We start from the raw sequence: 21,525 nt of genomic DNA, 5'->3' as shown, positions 1-21,525 counted from the left end.
CACAACCTGTGCATGTTTCCTGGATGTGCTTTGATTCCTGATGGACAGTGAGTCATGGAGGCTGATGGCACATGGAATTGCAGTATTTCTGCATGAGTGTCAGAAGACTTAAATTTTAAATCACGGGCCTAGGGTGATTACTGCTTACATTTTAGAAGAAGACTGTTTATACTGTATTGCATAAATATTTATGTTATAAGAAATACTTCTGTTATCTTCATTTCACTAAAATATGGTACAGTTTGACATGGCGGTTGTTTTGGGGGCTGCTTCCTCCGCTTCTGCTGAGCTTAGAGTTAGGAAACCTAATGACCTCTTAAAATAGTCTTTCGGGCATTTAAGGAGTACTTTTCATTTCTCTCCATCCCTTTCATTTTAAGATTATATGCAATCAAAAAAAAAAAAGAGCAAGATGGCTGTTTTTGCCTAGTCATAAGCCAGACATCACTCATGTCATGGGAAGCATGTTGGAAACACTCCGTGTGCCATCTTTCTTGTAGAAGGAAGAGAGAGTCTGAGCCTATCACAGTGAGACAGGCTGTTTGCATCTGGTTGTTACAGAAGCCTTGGCTCTGGTCTCCTGTGCTTACCTTCACTGAGGACAGACTGCAGAACCCTGCTGGAAGATATTTCGGCCTGCACAATTGCACTGAGCAATTTTTTTTTTTTCTTCATATGAAAACCTTTATTGGAAACACAGCCCTCTGATGGGTTTCTTTAATGCCTGGGGCTAACCTCAGTTCCTTTATGTTGTACTATGTTGTTCTGCAAGCTTCCGTGATACATATGTAAACAGATAGTATGAAAAAAAATCTTCATTTTTTAAAACTTCTCTTTATTTTTACATTCGATGCACGAGGACAGACAAGATGAGTATTCAGGACAAAGTATAAAGCCATATACTGTCCTAAAAACAATAAAAGTGATAAAGTTTGAGAGTTTAGAAAAGTATTTTAGAAACAATGTATTTCCAAAATTCCTCATTACAGAAAATTCATATCTTTTAGAAAAGTGGAGTTCAATATCCTTGTGCATTAAGCCATATGATGAAAGTATGTGGGTGTCTTCCATCCTTATTTTAAGAAATCTGTCTCTGCATTACAAACCATCTTTACGTAACCTATTGAAGGAGCCAACAGCCTCCATAATAAGCAGTATACACAGTTACAAACAATTTTAAAAGTTATATTACAAAATATACAGTAGTTCCTTTTTACATTTTTATAGATAAACATTGCATAGTTATCAAATACGTAATATATAACACAATCACATGAGCCTCTTTCTGTATAACTTATGAAAAGTTCTGTACACTCAAATAATTATAAATAAAGTGTAAATATCTTTTGTTAAGAGCGGGGGGGAAATATACCAGGACATGTTATGCTGCCAAGTGTTAATCAAAAGTCCTTGTTTGGAATCTGCCCAAAACAAAGGCACAATATGGCCCGAAGTTCACCAGCAAGGACAGAGTGAGAACTGGGTATATCATATGGGAAACATTACAATGAGGAACATAAAGTACTGATATGTCCAACCATAATTTTTACCCTGATTCTTTTACAAGAACTGCTTTTCCTCTAATGCTTTGCTGAAAGTTATCACTGTGCTTGATGGCTTTACTTCAAGATGCAAAATAAGGTGCACGTTAAGAAATGAGTAAAAGTAGATGAAAATGTTCCCTGTTTCAATGGGTGTTCAATGGCTGTTTAAGATAACTTTGAAAGAATTATGGATAATTTTCTCATATTTTTTCTGTAGAAACAGAGCATGGGAAATGCACGCTAGGATCTAAAGAAACGCAGATCATGAAAGCATCATGAACTGAGAAGAAAATGAAAAACAATTATTGAAGATACCACAATTCCACTTTGAAAATGAGATGCTGAAAAAAATCTGTTTGAACTATATGAGGGAGAAGGTAAATACTTTTCAAAAAAAATAGTTAGGTATAACTCTGCTCTCTGTTACTAAGCCTACAAAGAGCAGAAATACACCAAAATTAAATGCTTTTGGAAATTCACTCTGATTCTAAGCATTTTGTCACTGACTCACAATTGTAGCAACAGTTGGAATCTCAGTATGAATGTAATTTTCAAACATGTTTTAGGCAACTTAGTTTCCCATTTCAAATGTCAGCTTAAAAAGGAAATTAAAAAAATTCCCCTTCTAAAATGTGTGTTTACCTGATAGCTGAATGCAACCTACTAATCTTAGAGCTTTGCATAAAACAAACTGTTCAGAAGTGTGTTCTAGCAGCACGGAATGGCTACGCTAAACTAAAGGTCTTGTCAGCATTTCCATTACAAATGTAATCTCAGCCATATAAAGTGGCTTTAAATTATACTGCTTGGCCTACACCCAACCACATGATTTTTTTTTTCTTTTGGTGGTTGGACCTCAGATATTATCCTGTGCTCACTCATATCTAAGCTATTGAAGGCCAGCAGAAGTACTCAATGCGTCTTTGAAATGTTCTTTTTCTGACACTGAAATGATGCCTTTTGTCAGTCCATGAGTCAGAGCAGTCTCATAAGCATTTAGCAGAACATTAGTAATGGTAAGATCTGTGCACAAGCAGCTTCACTCCAAGTGCTACACTACCTATGGGTTGACTACACGTGGCAATGACTACACTACCTATGGATTTTGTTTGGGATATGCTGTATTCAATCGCCAGTAAAATTCACATTGTTTCCAGGGAGCACACAGGGATGGTGCAGAGTGAACACTCCTTTCTCACCATTAAATGCTACTAGATGTCCCGCACTAGCCATAATCTTCTCTCTGGGTTCCCTCTTTTGTAGCCCTAAAGCTACTCTTGTCGCTCCACCGCTACCCTTAAAGGTCATTTTGTGGCTCAGCCAGACGGAGCCATAGTTGCACACCGGTCTCTTGGCATCAGCCCAGACTTGAGTGGCTCTCTCCACCCCTACACCAGCCACTTGTCCTCCCTCCTGAACCATTCCTCTAATTGTCAGGACAAGAGCTTGTGGGGTTACATGGTGAACAGGACTGGGGAGGACTATCTAGACAGAGGAATGGCCACGCAACCACATCCTGAGTCCATCAAGCTCTTTCATAGCCACCGTGTCTCCAAACCCAGTGCTTAACCTTCAGCAGGCAAAGGGATCAGCAATTACTTTTTGGCCTTTAGCTTGAGATGACAAAAGATAACAGCTCCCGTCCCCAGTGTTAAAGGAGACAGAGGGCTCACAATGGGCCTATGCATACCCTTATGCCAGACCAGGACTCCCAGAGCTTCTGAGGGATGTCCCAGCATTTCACTTTCCTCCACACATGGACAATAGATTTTGTCTGTATTGCGAATACTGTTTTCCATTTTGACCACTGCAGCCACTGCAATCAGGCCAATGAAAATGCTTGGATACTTTTTTTTGTTTGGTTCTTCTTTTTTTTTTTTTTTCTTTTTTTTAATTTCCAGAGCATTTGGGTATCAAAGTAACTTCTGCTGAGTAAGCCAATGGGCCAGAAAGGCTGTTCTACAAGTGCCTTGGTTGGTTGGTTGTTTTTTAATTAAGTTTGAATTGATCGCATTCCTTTCATCCCTCTGTTCATGGGTCTACATCAGGATTTCTTTTGTTTGCTACTGATAGCGTTGGATGAATGTACAACACAGTAGATCCTCTGTAAGCAAATCTGTCTTTAGCTTTTCAAATGATCATAGATATTCTAGGGACTGTCAAGCTTGTTTGACTCCATTCCTTGACGAGTGATATATCACTGGCTGCAGGAACCTAACAAAATGTTCACTCTGTCCTCAGTGCATTGTCCAAGATGGTTTACAAGAGCCTAACCATCCTATGCTGTATCTCTGTTGATCCACTACTATAAGGCTGTGTTGTTTGTGCCTGTTTTTTCAACACAAGCTGCAGCTGGTGCCCTTCTTACACCTCTTTCTTCATCAGCCATTGCAATGGTGTTTTCATAAACCTCCATAGTTTTTAGCTGATTGTCTTTGGCACCCTCCTGTTCTGCATTGACTTTGCAGCACTTGCAGAAACCGCAGCAGTGTTTCCCACAGAAGGCAAGTGTAGACATAATCATATTGTCCCAGGGCTCTAGAGAGTGCATCCAGATGGGTAGGAAATCCCAGTTTTGGAGCTTCTCAGGCAGTGAATGTGGTCGTTTTTTCTGCATAACATTAATTACAATCACAGCAATAAACAGAACAAACAAGGGAAGGCAAACACCCAAAAGGACTGGCCAGCCTGCCAGTGACAGACCAAATACAAACAAAGGCAAAAGAAAGAAGCAGACGAGAAGATAAAATATAGCAAACCATCTGTACTTGGCTGTTATGTTCCCCAAAGTCTTGCACATCCGTATTGGGAGCCGGGTGAAAGGCAGCGGGTAAAACAGAATTATCCCAGAGACATTGAAGAAAAAGTGGCACAAGGCAATCTGAAAGAAAAAAAAAAAAAAAGTTTGAGAAGTTTGCTCCTACAAATGCCTTTAAATGCTCCTGCCTACATAATAATAACTTCCAGTGGTGCTGACTCCATAGTGTCCCTTCTCCTGCTCCTCATTTTTTTTTTTTGTCTTGTCTTTCACGCTGTTTCACTGCCAGGCCTTTCCTGCACGAAGCAAGGACTGGGTAATACCTCATGCATTGTAAAGGTCAAACCCTACAAACAGGCCATGGCATTTGGAAACGAGACAAGCATAGAGGGGACTCCTCCTTATCTCCCTGCAGATGGAGAAGTTTTAAAACACAGCTTTCCACTGCAAGAAATTGAGTCTACCAGAAATAAAGCTGGCAAACCAAGTAACAATCAGGAAACAGTTTTGTTGTTAGTAAGGCAGGAGAACCACGTGAGAACTGTTCATTACTGAGTTCTGCATCCCTAAGTTTTCAACTAAGAGATGGGAAGAGTAGATTAAATATTGCATACAAGTTATTGAGAAATTGCTAATTGGACGAACCTGGATTTTCCAAACAATTAGCAAAAAGTTTACACGGCACTGAGGAGATTCCTGAAATGTGACTTTTTCTAAATCTTTTATGATCATTTGATATTTCAAAATCCTTTAAAAAAAAAATAAGCATGAAGAGACATATACTTGCTAAATCTTTCAGAAGTCACTTGGACAGAATAAGCATACGTGGAACAAAACAGTACATTCCCTGCTCCCACTATCTTATTTTTCTTCTGTAACTGTTATCAGACTAAAGCAAACATGAAAGTACTGGATTCTGATTTTTAGAGTACATTATAAAAATAGCAGGTTAACACGAGAGCTGAGGTTGGTCAAGATAGTATCTTCACATGATTATATCTGTTCTGTCATGCCTGAGGACAATAAAATAACTTCTGTAATTTTCTTAATTTATTGTGGCTAGTAAAAAGCATTCATCCTATTCACAAAGGAAACTTCATTATCTTTTCACTCTTTGATGTAGAGGGTTCATTGAAATGTTATCTTCTGACTGGAATGTTCTTTACTGGGTGGTAAGTGGGAGCCCAAAGCCAGGCTGCCTACATCTCAAGTAGTCTGAGGCAAAAAGAAATTCAATAAAAGCCGCTCATATTAGATTTGCAATGAGAATGTTGTTGTCATGATGCTCACTGCAATGTCACACAGGTTGACAACTTGACGTCTTATGAGTTTTAAAGCCTCTACTTAGATGACAGAAATCCCTGTACACTGCATAAACAGAGTTTGGGTCCTGAGCAGGGAACTCAACAGAAATTAGTAACCCTCATAGGGGATAGACAAAAGAGTTGTCAAAGTGAGCACTGAATTCCAAGATGCTAAGATCGCATACTCTGCAGTCAGGTGGCCAATCTTGTCTGATTTCTGAATGAATTAATCAGACCAAGCTAAATTTATGAAAGCAAGATCTGACTACATATAGACATTCTAGGAATGCTTAATAGAAGCCTTTTGCTCTGATAGTTGAAATTAATGAGCAGTCACTAGTAGCACTCAAAGAATCAAGTCCAATTTCCATGATATATTTGCATCAGAACTAATTTTGTCAGGTTTTTATTCAGAAAATTTGCAATTCTAAATGAATTCAAGGAAGCATTGGTTTATACTGACCTGTAATGAATATTTTAATGTACTCCCTGGGCTTGCTAAAGCTGCAAGTATAGCTGTTGTGGTTGTGCCAATGTTAGCTCCTAAGGTGAGGGGATAAGAACGCTCGATGCTTATAACACCAATGCCTAGGGGAAAGGAAACAGCATTGAATGATTGCAGAATGTTGAAAAAAGATAAAAAGTGGAGATAGAAATTACAATATTGACAACTTACCAACAAGAGGTGTAATTGCAGATGTGAAAACAGAACTACTTTGGACAACAAAGGTCATGCCAGCCCCTGCAAGCATAGCCAGGTATCCAGCTAGCCAAGTAAAAGGAAAAGGGAAATCTAAAAACAAAACAAAACATTGTCTTTAGAATAACAAATATTTAGAATAACAAAATGTTCCAGTCATATAGAAAACAATACTAAACATTTCAAATGTAAATATACTGCTTGCATATTGTCTAAAACAAGAAGATTTGGGGTCAGCCTGAGTTCTATTACTTGAATTTACCCTGTTCTTTGTACTCTCTCTCCAGCCTTCCACCACTGTGAGATGGATACTAGGCTAGGTAGACCTTTGTCCTGACCCAGAGTAGCATGTATGTTGTAATACGAGTAGGTACCAGAAATTTTTCCACTGAGCTCAACACAAAACTTTCTAGGTGTTTAAAGTATTGGTTTTGGCGAGCAGGCGCCTGCTACATGAATCAGGTCTTCAGAAAGTTCTGAAGACTATCCTGAGAAAATAAGGAGGTTTGTTTTAACTAGTTTTAAGCTGATCATCTCCTAATAATTCACTTGTTACTCTTGCAAAGAAAAGCTAATCACACTGATTAGAGAAACTAAGCACAATGGTCTGCAGATTTGTAAGTGAGAAGAGGCCAGGACTCCATCAGTCAGGAAGACAGAGGGATTCCAAGCAGATCACAAATGAACAGTAACTGGCAGCCGATCACTTTCTACTCATTTATTTTGATTTGGGCAATGTTCTTTGCCCAGAAGAAGACAGAAAGGGGACCACTTTATTGTCTTCCCCACGTCTGTGAGCATTCTCTTCTAACACAATCAGGTGTATGCCAGGACTGCTTTTCCCTGGTACAGGTTCTGACCTCTCCATTCAATGGAAAATGAAGAAAAAGCAGCCAAGTGGAAAACAAACAAAACAAAACAAGACAAAATAGCTGTTTGCACACAATGAAAACAGGCTGAAAAATCACCTGGATAACACGGGGAAAGACAGAAAGTACCTATATGCAGGGCTGCTTATCACCCTGAGGAGACGGTTAAGGAATGGAGCAGGGCAAGTAAAGGAAATTAGATCATTAATCTCTACGTACATTTATTCAGCTTACTTTAAAAGAAACATGGAGGCCCTGTGCCCAAGCCAGCAGTCACGATCTCGGCACTATCTTTTGAGGTTATGAAGATTACATTTCTAACAGCTAATGATTATACATCAAGATACAGAGCCTGAACTTTGGTCTCTGTTGTTAACCTGCAGTCCACAAGCAAGCTGTTAACTAATAGCTTTTAAAAGGAAGAAAATAGCATGCTGAGCTGAAGAAATATTGGGGGGTGACGACTGGTTTCATACTGCTTTCTTGAACCTATTCTGTAATAACTGCATAACAGAACAGGAGATTTTGATAAATGTGCCTAATGTCCTTGCTATTTCTAAGAGCAATCTTCAGGAAAAGCAGGTTAATTACCAGTGTTGATTGTCTTCTTGATAACACTTGCCACTTGTCCTTTAAGTACAGAGTTTAACAGCTTAACGATCATCACCAAACAGGAGCACAGAACAAGCAGGGACAAAGCCAGAAGGATGAGACCGATGGCAAGATCAGGCAGGTCTGATTCTGCAAAGAGATGCCGGCCTGAAAAAAAAAAAGAAAAGGAAAACAAATTGGCCTAGTCACATTTTTTCTTCTGATCCCAAGGCCAGCTCTGGTTTTCATGCATAGCCCTAAGAACATGGGACGCAGCTTGAGGCGGTGATGAAAAGAAAGAAAATGCTGCCTCCCTGGCTGCACAAAAGCCATGCCTGAGAGGAACTCGTGTATGTACACTTTCATAAATACATAGTGGGCACATCTGCAGGGCAGGCAGAAGCAGGGTGACTATATGCATGGAAGGAGAACAACAACAGAGTGAGGAAATTGTGGTGTGCTCCCAGCTGGGCTGTGAGTCAGCTCTTCCCAGGGACGGCTGTGTGCTGGGAATGGCTGCTGAACGTCCTGAGCAGCACACATAGGGATGGAGACATCCAAGCAGCCACCACAGCACAGTAACTGTAGCACCGAGTCACCTGAATAGCAAGGGTGACATGATACTGAGGACCCCAATTACTGATATCAGGGAGCATGGAAAGGTATCTACGCGCAGCCAGATGCAGTGATGATGATGATGTAGCTGTACAGTAGAGCTGAGGCTGTTTTGACTGCACCTGTAGTAGTACCTTGTGCATGCATACAGGCAAGTGCCTCTTGGTGTAACTCTGAAGTGGTCTGTAGGCACCATTAGGAAGATAGGCGACTCTGTAAAAGTATTGCAGAAGGAGAAATAGCTCCACTACTCACATTTGCTGATGTAGTCTGTTTCAGATACATTTTTCATGGTCCATGTCACGTTTCCTTCAGTCCAGCAAAGGTCAGGAGACGTGCAGTTTTCTGAAGGTGAAAGTGTGACATTCTGCAGTGTCTAAAGATTGCCAGAGAAAGCAGATGGTTCAGTCACCTACAGCCTTCTTTAAGAGCCCATACACCATTCTAGGTTTTTGCTGCAACCAAGAATTCATCAACTACAGCTACAGGCAGGCTTGTAAGCTGGAGTATAATTAATGACACCAGAGAAATGACATAGCAAAATTTTTTGTTTTGTTAAAATAGACAGCTGTGCTGTTACTAAGGTCAGTCAATATGACTTTTAAAGATGAAACCTTCTATGTCAGAGCAACCAGATCGTCAGTAGCTGAGAACCATAATTACTGATCTCAGGGCTCATGGAAATAGATTCACAGTTCTGCTTGCACTTTTTGTGCCATTGCTCGCCTTCTGGGCCTGGAAGGATTGCAGGATGCTGACACTCAGACCTGAGAGGGCACTGGGAGCAGCAGGCCCGCCTCAGCCTCCTGCCACACCTGAGGTGGAGCAGCCGGCACCGCTACAGGTAACCCGAGGGGAGTTTCATGCTACCACGGCCTGCTGCTGGCCCTGTCTGCCATGGCTAGCATTTCACTGGCCATCCAGAACATCATTCAGTAGGAGTGGGGCTCCTCTGAAAACTTAATTTTAATCTCCACTCTATGTGTGCTTTAGCATCTGCTGCCTCAGGACTTCAGGAATCAGTTTTACACACCCACTAACAAGTAGAATAACTCTCGTTAGAGGTCCAGGGGCTGTTCAATGCTCAAGTTGTTAGTTTAGCTGAACAACACAAACCAAACACAGCTCCACAGTCCACCAAAGTACTCCTTGGTGCCAATCTGGACAACAAGTTCCTCAAGCTGCAGTGGTCTCAGGAGAAGAAAAAATAATTTTAGCCCCAGAGAGGCTTTGTCTGAAGGCAGTTTTCTGAGAAAACTGAAGTAACCAACTGCCAGCAGACCACCCTAGCACATAAAGCTGCTTAGATCAGATAGGTGGGCAAAAAGAGATTTTCTTGGGCATATGTTGCAGATTTTTTCCACTTTCAATGAGTCTGAAGGAGTGCCAAGTTTAAAGGCATTTGTATGTGAAAGGAGTAGGTTTGGCTCCAAACCACCAGTTCTGATAAGCAAGGGGCTGCAAAAGCAACCAAGTCAAGACTGCTGCTGGTATGACATGCTTGGTTTAAGCAGTACAAAAGCTACATTAAATTGTCTGCATTCCTTTTCTGCAGCAATAAATACTCATTTAAAAATCTAATTTCACAATCCTATGATAAGCAGTGCCAGCTATGGATCAATAAATATTTCCTGAGGAGCCTGACAACTAATTTAACATAATACTTACCACATTGGTTTCAGTTACGCACCAAATCTTTACAAGGCTTTTGTTTTTTGCTGATTCGTCATTTGTAGCAATTGCATTTATTACAGATTTATCAAGCTTAAAAATAAACAAAGGAAAACAACAGTGTTAGTCCAACTTCCACCACACACTTCTGTTCAGCTCTACCCAGATAATAACTTCTCTTTTGGAAGCTCAGCCACATGAAGCCTACATGACCATCTCTAATACTGGAGCTGCTGCCCAGCAGGGAGGATGGGTTTTACTCCCAGAAAAGGTACAACTTCATATGCACAAATACTTACACTGGAGTATTCTCCCCAAATCACTCACCCCATCATCTCAGCCATTCTGTTTAAACAGCTACACTGACACAACTGCCTGAAGCAACAGGCTGCCATCCCATCCACCCCATATGTCACCTGCCTTCCCAGCCCTCTAGCTAAGCCTATCCTCATGAAGATGAAATGTAGGGGAAATAGAAGTGGGAATTATGGAGCTGGGTCTTTGTGAATCCACCTGCTAATGAGCTTTATCCCAAGGACACAGAGAAGTGATTGAGTCCCTTTCCCATATTCAGAGCATTCTGTTTAGCTGTGGTGGTACCAAGTAAGTAGCTTCGTTAATGAGAAAAAGAGCTTACCTCAATGATGAGCTTTGTAAAAGGGTCTGTGATAACTTTTAGTAGCTCAGGGGCATCCTCACCACTTTCAAGATGAAAGGACTCCACTATAACATTAGTGAGATGGTAAAGATAGCCAGAAATTACTTCAATGGGCAACAACGCAAAAACAGCAAGCCAGTTGAAGAAATCATGGATTGTTGCCCCAGCAAAGGCCCTGCAAGAAGAAATTCAAAAATAGAGCTGCTTTTAATTAAACAATATGTGCACAACTTCAATTAAATATGAAATCATAAGGGTGGGGATGAAGCCCATTTACAGATAGGAATTATTTCATTTCTAAGGTCCCAGAAGATGGTTGCTTTATTACAGAGCTCTAAGTTTTTTCCACACCATTGTCCAAGTGAAAGAGTCAGGCAAGGAGACCAGAACAAGAAAAACTAGACAATACAAAAGTAATCCTCAACACAAGGCTGCCAAGAGTACTTAACAGCTTACACTGTTTTTGTATCTCACCCTGTTTTGGTACACTTTTAATTCTCAACCAGGATTTGCTTCTAGGATCTGTTCTCCCTGACTCATGCAGAAGACATCTCTTTGCAGCCCTCTCACATGTTCTTGCAAACCATGGGTGTACAGCACCCTTCCAGCTTCTCCTCCACAACCTGAGGAGCCACAGCTATTTCCTCAAGGGCACTCTTTCCAAAGTTCCTGGCAGGTGTGTGTGCTCCTCTTAATTCTATGCAATCTGCCTGTATTTGTTTTAAAATATGGCTCCTTAAATTAAGAATTGTAGAGGAAGAAAAACGTGGAAGAAATATTCCTTGAAATGCTAATCCACTAATTTAGGTTCCAAACTGCTTGAGGGGAAATTAGGTGGAACATTCAAAGTAGGCCAACAAAATGGAGAGTGCTACCACAGAGAGAATATCTTAATCGGTGGTGGTCACCAGAGTTTTTCTTTCCATTTTGTGAAAAGTACACCTGTGAGTGCCCTACAGAACAAGCATATGCAGAGGGTATTTAGAGACTAAAGTGGTTGTTAATGACTACGTTAAAAATCAACTTATTTCCCATTATTAATTATTTAAATTTTCCTGACCAGAAACTAGTAGGGTACTTTGTCATTGCAAGTTAAGTGACAGAAACTAGCTCAACCAAAGATTCCGAACAGCAGATCTTTGAGAAATATGCTTCAGCTAGGTGTACTTTGTATGTTTGGTATACCATAAATATAAGATACTAAAGTATTATATTCCTCCCAAGTTTACTGCCCTTCTCCATTTAATGAGAGCTCTATGTGATAAAGTGAGCTCTTAGTGATAATGCCAAGTGACAGTAAAAAAAAGTTGCTGCTCTATTTATTTTACAGCCAAAACACTTCATTTTTCTATGGCTACCAGCTGTTGCTTGTTGTAGACTTCAAAAGCCTGGAGCACTGGAGTCCCTCTTAATGAGAGTAGATTGAAATAGTGTAATGTCAATTTATTAACTCCTAAAATTAAGAAGTAACCAAAAGTGGGTGGCATCATTGGAGTAGTCTGAAAATTTATCATTGCGTAAGATCCTATTTAAAATGGTGGAGTCTCACAAAACCACAAAAATTTAAAGAAATCCAATATGCTTTTCTGCATGTATATGAAGCCATATATCTAAACAGCACTGTACTTTGGCCATGGCAGTTGTGCGAGGAGTGACAACAGCTTAAAACTTGCTATCATGTCAAAGCTGACAGTTTAGGAAGCTGAAAATTACATAATTCACATCATAATTTCATAGGAAAAAGCAAACAATTAACTTTTTTTTTTTTAACCTCCATTGAAATAAATGATAAAATCCTTTATGATTAAAATCTATTGCATTTATAGGTCATTAACCTTGCTTTAGAAGTTTCTTGCGATTTTCCTAACTAGACATTCAAATTCTGGTCAATAGAAGGGTTGAATGGCTGTAGTGCTGATAGGCAGTATAGAAGAAAACCTAGTGAGAAGGAAGAAAAGCAGCTTTTCAGTTCTACTGTTTAAGTACAATACCTTCTAAATTCATTCCTGTCCCCGGCTTGCATGAGTGCCACAATTGTGTTTGTAACTGAGGTGCCAATGTTTGCCCCCATAATGATAGGAATAGCTGATTGCACAGTCAGCACTAGAAAGTAGAAAATGAAGCATTGAATGAAAAAATCATCAGCGAGCTATTTGGTCCAATGAAAATTAATCTATGTTAACACCTGACTTCCCTTGATATCACTGGGATTAGACACTCTAATCCAGACGTTTGCTTTAATCAAGCCCCTTGGGAATGTGGTACTCTGATAGTCTAGTGACCCCCCACTGCAGCCCATGGTTATATCCTTTCACTGCATGATAGAGGGCCAGAGTAAGAGTCTCAGGTATTGTCTGCAGAATTGTGAAATGGTGCTAGAAACAAATCAAATTCAGTAACAGGCTAACAAAAGAAAACTATGCAGATACTTTAAAAGCTAATGCATTCAATACCAAGGCTTCCAGTGATTTTCTTTGCTATTATGGACAGTATTTTCTGCAGTGTATTAACTTTTTCTTCCCCCCCCCTTTTTTTTTCATAATATGATATCAGGGCAACAGTTGTGAAAGTCTTTTCCTGCTATTCCACCCAATGCTTCTACAACTTCAGCACAGGTGGGAACATTTGTTCAACCCCACACTGAGATTTGTGGGTGATCTTTAGGAAGATATTGTAAGCAGACTTACGTGTGGAGGACACCATGCTGACCACAATGGATGAAGAAGTACTGGAGCTCTGGACCATAACGGTCACCAGAACTCCAATCACCAGTCCCGCAACAGGGTTAGACAGCACTGAATCATCTTTAAAAATGTCCCCTGCTGCTTTACCTGCAAGAACATATTCTCAGAGTGAGGGAAGTACAAGGTGAAGTCAATAGGAATTAGCAGAGCATTTAATTAAAGATCATTCAACCATTTAATATGATACATAGGTAGCCATGCTTGCCAGCCAAAAAATGTACAAAGTGATGTAGCCCAGGGATCCAAATTCAAGTTCTGAACTCCCAGTTTATCAGTTATCAGGCAATATGTTATATTTTCTCATTTCAGTGACTAAACAAGCTATAGTGAACTCTGCAGAGAACTATATAAAACCACCATCAGAAGAAAGACTGTAAAGAAAAAAAAAAAAACAAACACATATACATAGATTTAAATGCTATTTCTGCCCTAATGGCTTTTGGTTACTGCCTCAAGGAAAGCAAATTTAATAATTTTGAGTAATTCTGCTCCTGTAGCTTTCTGTATTGCCAAAAATCCAGATAATTCTGCAGAAAATCACGTATTTCTTTGATAACTTCTGAATCCATCAGCAGGCTTCAACCTATATTCCAATAGTTTTCATCTTTGAAAGATTTGGGAGACATTTCAGTGCTGAATGCTTTGATCAAGAGAGTAGTTTTGATATTTCTCCTTGTTGAAATGACTTTCACATGGGACAGATTTATGCTCAGGTGCATTTGTGTAAACTATCACTAAAGTAAAAGGAACCTCCTAAGAAACTGGGGCCAATAATCCCTACACCAACAGCTCTTTGGAATCTGAGAAACAAAGGCCCTTTTTATTGCAGAGGAAAATCAGTTTTCAAGCAGAAATACTTACTTCTGAATCTGTATCTCTACACATAAATCTGTGCATTATGCTCTTGAAGAGTAAAACTTGGGTTTTGTTCACTTGGATGACATTTAATGCCTCATTTGTAGCTTATTCCTGATATTTTAGATGCATTTTCATACCTACCTCCTACCAGTTGAAAAGCTGAGCTCAGTACATCCAGAGAGCACACGAATAAGTAGAGTAATCCAAGCAAGATGATAAACTTTCCTATTCCGTATAGTACACGAATGATTTTTCCTTTTCTATCCAGTTCTGCAAAACAAATACATTATACATAAAAAAACTTATTTATGTTATCTGGTGTTTTCTCCAGAACAGTTTAATGTGCAAGCAGAGACTACAGAGTTAAGTATGGTGTTATGACCCCAGCGTATAATTAAACCCAAAAGAGTGTTCTTAATCCAAATTTTAACTGCAGAAATGGGTAGTTCATTTAGCTAGTTTTACCAGGGAAAAAAAATAAAAAAGCCTTCGGTATAAGATAAATGCCTTATGAAGACCAGGACTGATCCTTGGTTTAACATATTCATCCTACTGAGTAAAGAAGGATCAATAGGACCCTGAAAATAAGATCCTAATGCTTTTGGGTTGTTTTCCATATATTCCCTTGTGTTTTAAGGAGAGTAAGCAGCATGCTCTCCAATTCCTTCTAAGCTGCCTAAATACACTATCCCAACTTCACCACTATGGAAGCTGAGACAAAATGTAAAGCCTACATCTGAAAACAGTTCAAATCCTAAATTCTGTTCTGCAGCAAATACCATTTCAGAAAACATAACTGATACAAAGACAGCAAAAGTAATGGAAGAAAAAAAAATGCAGATAGCTTATTTACTGAGAAACGTCTACCTGACCACTTGACCCCAGTGTCCTGCAGTTCTGGCAGAGCCCATGGGTCTTCTTCTGGCGTTGTCTCATCTATCAAGGCTATCGTGGAAAATGCAGGTTGAATTTCCCCTTTATTTCCAAGTGAAGTCACGTTGCCTGATGAAATAGAACATTAAAAAAAAAAAAAAGTTTAATTACTTTCCTTCTTCTCCAAGGAGCATCAAACTTACATATCTCTAACTCAGAGGTGAGAGCACATGTTACCTTTGTGATTTTCTCCTTCTTTTCCAGGCATGTTCTGGTTTTGTTTGGAAGAATCCCCGATATAGTTATTGGTTTCAGGCTTGTCCACCTCAGGCCAAGGAGCCATGATCTGTGACTGATAAAGTAATGCTGATTAAAATGTATGTGAACTCAACATACTCAATTTACAACAAGGCATTTGAGAATATGATTAATTTTAAGAGAAGAAATGGAATAGAAGTAATTTGTCCTTGACTACAGCTTTTTACTAATTTTTATGAACTATTATTTTATTTGTGAAATTGATATCTCATTTACCTTTGAAATCACACAGTTGATTTATTTGTGCAATTTACAAAATTAATAAAAAAGTCAATCATGTCTATATTTTTGTTCACTTTTTTTTCTCAGCTTTCCTAACCTAAAGCATTTCTTTAATTCATTTTATCTCCTTTCAGCAAAAAGTCAGATCACTGATTTCCTTTTTTCCATCCTCTAGCTTTAACTCACTACCTTTATCAAACTGAAAATTAATTCTTCCTCAAGGCATAGCCTAGTTTGGGACACGTATGCTAAAAACAACCTTCTTGTTGCCTCTACTGGTTCATTCCCTTGGAAGGATGGAGGACTATGTGACTCTGGACAAGTCAAAGGAAGACACAAGCTTCAGAAGGTCCAGAATGGCCCTTGCTGAAGGACCAGACAAGAGCATTATTAAATGACAGAGGCCATTTGCAGGTCTGTATTTGGAGCTCCTGCCGCTGACACTGGAAGTGAAGCGGAGCTGGTAGCAGCAGCTACAGGCTCTCCCATCTCACACAGACTCTGCATGAACTTTTTCCTTCCTGACCCCTTTTGAGGTCAGGCATTTAGCACGTATTTTAATATTATCCAATAATAAGTCAAAAAAATAGGAAATTACATGGCCAATTCCTGCTGGAATAAGTACACGTGGAAGACCAAACCCAGGCCCAAGTAGAGAAGGCAGATGCTTCTTGAACCAAAACCTGGAAGACACAAGCTGCTTCGCCAGTATCGGGAGCCAGGGGGAGAGAGATAAAAGAGGGGCAAGGTGACTGGGGGCTCTAACAACACATGATTATAATTCTTCCCTCCCAGGCTTGTAAGGTGGTTCATTAGCTCAGCCTCTGTGACCCAAAACTCAGTGGAAGGGATGGGAGAGGTGAACACTCCCCAGAAAAGCCTCACCTCGGGGTCTGTCTCTTCAACCCTGTCTACCACACGTGTCAGACCATGCCACAGGCAAGGCTGTGGCCTGCCCGGTGGCCACCACGTCTCACACCCACATGGCTGGAACAAGGATGAACAAACCTGCCTGCAACACTCCTCATAAACAAGGCACCTGCGCCCAGCCTCCGAGGGTCAGAGTCGGAGCGGGTATCGTGCACCCGTAAACAAGGCTCAACCACGTTTAGCAGCCACTCTGAGGGAGTATAATTAATCGTTTGTTTAATGATAATCATTTATGTAGCTGAAGTTTTGTCCCTGCCCATGTCAACAGCCACACATCCTACTCCCGAGTTCAGCTTTGGCTGGGAAGGAAATGGCACAGAGATAATCACTGATGTCTTACTGCAACACAGCAGGGCATTGTTTTCTGGTACTTCCCAGATTAGGGATTTCTCCCCTTCCACCTAAGCAAGAAAAGTCATTCTACACTCTCATAGGCAAAAAATATGCTTTCACACAGTTGTTATCAGTGGCATGAGATCCAGTGCAGGTCCTAAGACACACAAAGAAAGATCTCAGAAGAGATGGATGAAAATCACTCTTGCTTGTTTCAACAAGGCTTTCCATCTGCTTGAAGCAAATTCTCATATTTTCATCCATGCCAGAACAACCTCCAAGCCCCACCCATGGCAGAACACCTCAATCTTGTTAAACAAGTTTCATTTATTCATGTTCAGCATTTAAAGAGTTCTGAAAAAAATATATCTGCTCAGCACAAATGCTCCTGAAGTGAAACAGAAGTCGTGAAAATGCACAGGAAATTCAGGTGCAAAGTTGCATTGATGACATATTCCTGACACAGAGGAGCACGGAATATAGTGAACAGCACCAGCCCGAGAGATGCCGTCGGTTCTTTTACAGCTCTTCTGCTCAGCTCAGAGTGGAAATGAAGGATTCAGCCTGCATGGTCACAGTATGGAAGCTGAACTGCTGCATTCACTACAGGAACTGGAGCTTGAAAACTTCAGCAGAAAACCAGCCTCTAGTTCTCCTAAATAAACTCTCCCCGTTCAAGAATTCAGCAAGGCATCTTAATAAGCAACACTCATGTTCCTGAGGTGCTCGGGATCCCACAGGTACGTCATTATTGTTTTTGCTTTATGTGATTAAATAGCCTAGAATGAGAATTGAGCACCTCTGTGGCGGAAGTTTTTTTATAAGTATGTTTATAAAATTATTCATATGAGTCCTAGCCAACCTCTGATTTGGCAAGGTAGACTTGAATACCAAACGTCCTAACAGTATTTGCCCCGTGTAGTTGGGTTTGCAGTGGTATTCCTTGAACAGCCAATTCTGCGCGATTGCTATCAGGGACGGGTGAAATCAGAACCACGTAGGTCCTTGAAGTGCTACCAAAACTGTCAGCTTTCTCCAGATCCCAGATCTTGTTAGACGAAGCAGCTGAGAAGATAATTTACAGCCACCTGATACTCCAGTTGTCGGCGTCCTGGCCACAGCTACTTACTGTTAATTAATCGCTGCTGCGAGGATATAGTTTTCCCTTCAGAGAGCTCTTTCTTGCCCTGAATACAGACATTAATATATTGAGTGAAGTGTGCAGAGGAAACCCAGATGCTGTGGAGGAGCAGGGTGACAGAGCTGCCCGCATCCCTCCCCAGCCCCTCGGGTTAGCTGCGCCCTTGGAGAGGCTGACGTCAGTCACGGCGTGAAAGACCTGCACCATTTTACGCAAGATACACACGACTACGAAAGCACTAATAGTGGTTTCCTCCTGAGCACTGACGACAGCTGCAAGGGAACATGTCAGGGAGCAGGCAGAGGACGGCCAGTGGCTGCACAGCCTGCCAGAAGGAGCCACGTCCCCCTGGACCTGCTGGTCCAGGTCAAAGCAGCCACAGCTGCTGGATGAGGTGCCCAAAGCGAGGGGTGCTGCCGGTCCCTCTGCCAGCCCTGCTGCCTCTGCAACACGTCCTGCTGCTGCGCTAGCTGCTGGGAAGCCTGGCCAGATGCCTGCACCCTGAGCATCCTGTGCTGAAACGGGAGCCTGTTCCCCCCCGAAGGTGGCAGGTCACAGTACGCTATGCATATTGCAGAGGCCTGAAAACTAACGCCCGTGCAAGCTGTAATCCAGCCTGCTCCAGCGAGCCCTGCGGCAAACCCTCCCGCGCTGTGGCGCAGCCAGTATAGTCTTTCCTTCGGAAAATGCTAACTGCCTATGATGTCCCTTCTGACTCCTGTCGAAACGGAAACCTCCCGCTCCTCAGGGGGAGACCAGCGTGAATGAATGGAACCCAAATACTGGCATAAAATACGAGGGGTATGAAGCTGGACCCATATTTCCCCTCTCACTGCCGCATCTCAGAGCTGAAGTCCCTGGGGAAGGACAGGAGCGACGCTAGGTGTCACACAGCCACCCCGTATTGCCTTCCCCAGTGACTCACCCAGCTGTAACAACGCTTCCGCTGCTGTGGGGCTGGCTGTCAGTGCTTTTTGCTCTTAAATCAACAGCGGTAGTAAATCTGTTTATTTTGCTGGTCTTAACCTGGAGAATATAAAGTTCCATTTGCACGTGCCCGGATGGTATTGTTTCTACCCCTCCAGCCGTGACCATTCACCGAGAGGGCAGCTTGTGCCTGCAGTGAGAACTACAAGGCTGTAAGCCTTAAATACACCTAACCTCGATGGGAACAGACCCAGCGAAACCACGGCGAAGTAAAATTTCTGGGCGAAAAGGTTTCCCCAGGTTGCTTAAGCAGCTCCAAGTCAAGTTTGGGTTTCTGCCAGACTTTCCCCTCTCCCCTCTCTCCTCTCCCAGATTTTCCACAAATGCATGCCACTTTCTTGTCATGAACCACCATGCTACATCTTATGCTGAAAGGAGATTTACCAGCAGATCCGAGATCCAGCTGTATGAATTAGTAAAGCAAATATTTGCCACACGTGCTTCATAGCAGTAAGTACATAGCTACACTGCAATACTTCTTATGCACAGCTGGAAGAAACAAGAGAACTTTTCCTCAAAATTTCAGACAGAGAGGCAAATTCTGTCAGGACAGGAAGGGAAAGACTCTTAGCCAGCACAAATTAATTTAGTTGCTTTACATCAGTGACATTTTTGCCCAAGATCCTGGTCCACTGCAGCCATGAAACCCCAACAGAAGAGGCAACAAGTTAAATAAACACCAGCAAGGGTCCAGCCTTGCTCGGGGCAAGTCTTGTGTTTGCTCTGGCACTTCCTTGGGGCTTTTTCTCCGAATACATTAGCAGGCTCAACTAGGATGTAAGCTTTCAACTAAAGTAGCGGCAAATTAAAAAATAGGTGTGTGAAAGCTAGAAAAACAACAATATTGCACTCACTATGTATTCCTATGAATCCCTGAGGCTTATTTATCACAATTCTGAATCTAACACATGGCAAAGCTGAAAAGTAGATAAAACTAACAAAGAAAACTGATGTCTAAGCTAGCGCAGAGAGAAAACTAATCCCAAACATTAACTTCTGCATTCACAACCAAGCAAAGCACCAGACACAGCAACTTCAGAGCCAGAACCAAGAAACCTCAATGAACTGCTTGAAATGCATGGCAGGTATTTAAAAACAATCATTCCTTTTTTTTTCTTTTTTTTTTTTTTTAAGAATAAAACAGCAAAACATGTTTCCAGCAACAAGTTACCCCATCCCGAACACAAAACACACAGTAAAGAATGGAGAGAAGAGAGAATAATGACATTAAAAAGACTTACTGATCTAATGGAAGAGCTGCTAATAAAAGTTACTGGGAAACCAGCTGATTTCTGCCTACTGTCACATTAGTTGAGCTAACTACATTAGACTAATGTATTCCTTCTACCTCGGTGTATCAAACTGAATTAGCATAAGAAAATGTTTCCATCGAGAACAGCCTGGCACTGCCTTGTGCAGCACCCAGACCTTACGGGCTATCTATGCTAACACGACTGACAGTATTTCCTTCCAATGTTTCATTAATCGTATCCCGGACATTTTCCAGTATCCAGTACCACCGTGACTTAAAATCTCACTGCTTTTCAATCCAAATAAGTGTTAAAACAATAACACCTTATGTTATAGGCAGTTATTTATTTCTGGTTTTGTACTTTTGACAGCTGCTGATACAGTGTTTTGTTTTTTACCTTTCCCATATTCCATTAACAAGAAACTAGTTACTTTCAAACAAAAACTAGCAGAGTTCATTTTTAGAACTATGATTTTTTAATCCTTTCCTCAAAACACAAACTCAGCTGAAAGCACACAAGCTGAAAACACAACTGGCTGACATTTCACATGCCACTCCAGTTCCCTGCACTACCTCTCTGCTGCCTTTTCTCGAGCTGCGAGAGCAGAGCTTTTGATTTACGAGCTAATTAAGTTTTTTTTTTAAAAAAAAAAAAAGAAGAAGAAGAAAAAAAAACACCCTTAGTCTTAGCTGTTTTTACTTACCACTTCTTTCTTCCCAGGCAACAGAGCGAACGGATCAACTGGGCAGCCACTGCAACCTGCAATATATATAGACAGGTGTTGAGCAAAGTTTGCTTTCATCACTACGCACTAACATTCCTATTTTACAGTCCGGAGGCACTGCCTACCTGCAACTTAATGATCACAATCAACCTTTTTTTAGCAGGAGTGGGCAGCACCCGGGAGTGATAAAACCACAGGCTATTTCACACTTATCACATTCTAAAAAACGTCCCATCAGCATTTAAGTAGGAGTTGCTAATGTGTTCATGTGAGTGCTACGGGACGGTTTATTCCAGCCTGAGAAATCGCAGCCTGCCTGATCATTCAGCAATCTTTTTTTTTTTTCCAATAATAATTTTCAAACAATATTTTGCGATCTCAAAAGCCCGTCAAGAGGGTGCGAAGAAGCAGTAGTACTGTTATTTGTCTGTC

General features: G+C 41.0%; 1 protein-coding gene across 2 annotated transcripts; it reads right to left on the bottom strand.

The window, feature by feature from the left end:
• Positions 1 to 814: 814 nt before the first annotated feature.
• SLC34A2 (solute carrier family 34 member 2) lies at positions 815 to 21,235 on the bottom strand. 2 transcript variants are annotated; one of them, XM_068680048.1, is made up of 14 exons: positions 21,219 to 21,235; positions 21,073 to 21,128; positions 15,423 to 15,537; positions 15,180 to 15,314; positions 14,454 to 14,582; positions 13,398 to 13,541; positions 12,702 to 12,813; positions 10,690 to 10,885; positions 10,050 to 10,145; positions 8,637 to 8,757; positions 7,767 to 7,934; positions 6,283 to 6,399; positions 6,070 to 6,194; positions 815 to 4,425 (listed from the first exon to the last, which is right to left on the bottom strand). In XM_068680048.1, the coding sequence occupies exons 3-14, from the start codon at positions 15,526 to 15,528 to the stop codon at positions 3,850 to 3,852; spliced, it is 2,025 nt and encodes a 674-aa protein (XP_068536149.1). In that variant the 5' UTR covers positions 15,529 to 15,537; positions 21,073 to 21,128; positions 21,219 to 21,235; the 3' UTR covers positions 815 to 3,849. The 2 variants fall into 2 exon arrangements, with proteins under 2 accessions (XP_068536149.1, XP_068536148.1); XM_068680047.1 differs by lacking the exon at positions 21,219 to 21,235 and having other exon boundaries at positions 21,073 to 21,197.
• Between the last annotated feature and the right edge of the window lie 290 nt (positions 21,236 to 21,525).

The sequence above is a fragment of the Anas acuta genome, chromosome 4, assembly GCF_963932015.1.
Source record: "Anas acuta chromosome 4, bAnaAcu1.1, whole genome shotgun sequence".
Taxonomy (NCBI): domain Eukaryota; kingdom Metazoa; phylum Chordata; class Aves; order Anseriformes; family Anatidae; genus Anas; species Anas acuta.
Note: the sequence above shows the minus strand (reverse complement) of the source record. Positions and strands in the feature narration are given on the sequence as shown.

Bases quoted from the DNA above. Each gene is read 5' to 3' on its own strand.
- SLC34A2 (XM_068680047.1), bottom strand. From the start codon at position 21,171: ATGAAAGCAAACTTTGCTCAACACCTGTCTATATATATTGCAGGTTGC. The intron at 12,814-13,397 runs GTAAGTCTGCTT...TCTACTTTCTAG, and splicing joins CAGCATGGTGTCCTCCACAC to TGCTGACTGTGCAATCAGCT. The intron at 4,426-6,069 runs GTCAGTATAAAC...TTTTTCTTTCAG, and splicing joins CATTAAAATATTCATTACAG to ATTGCCTTGTGCCACTTTTT.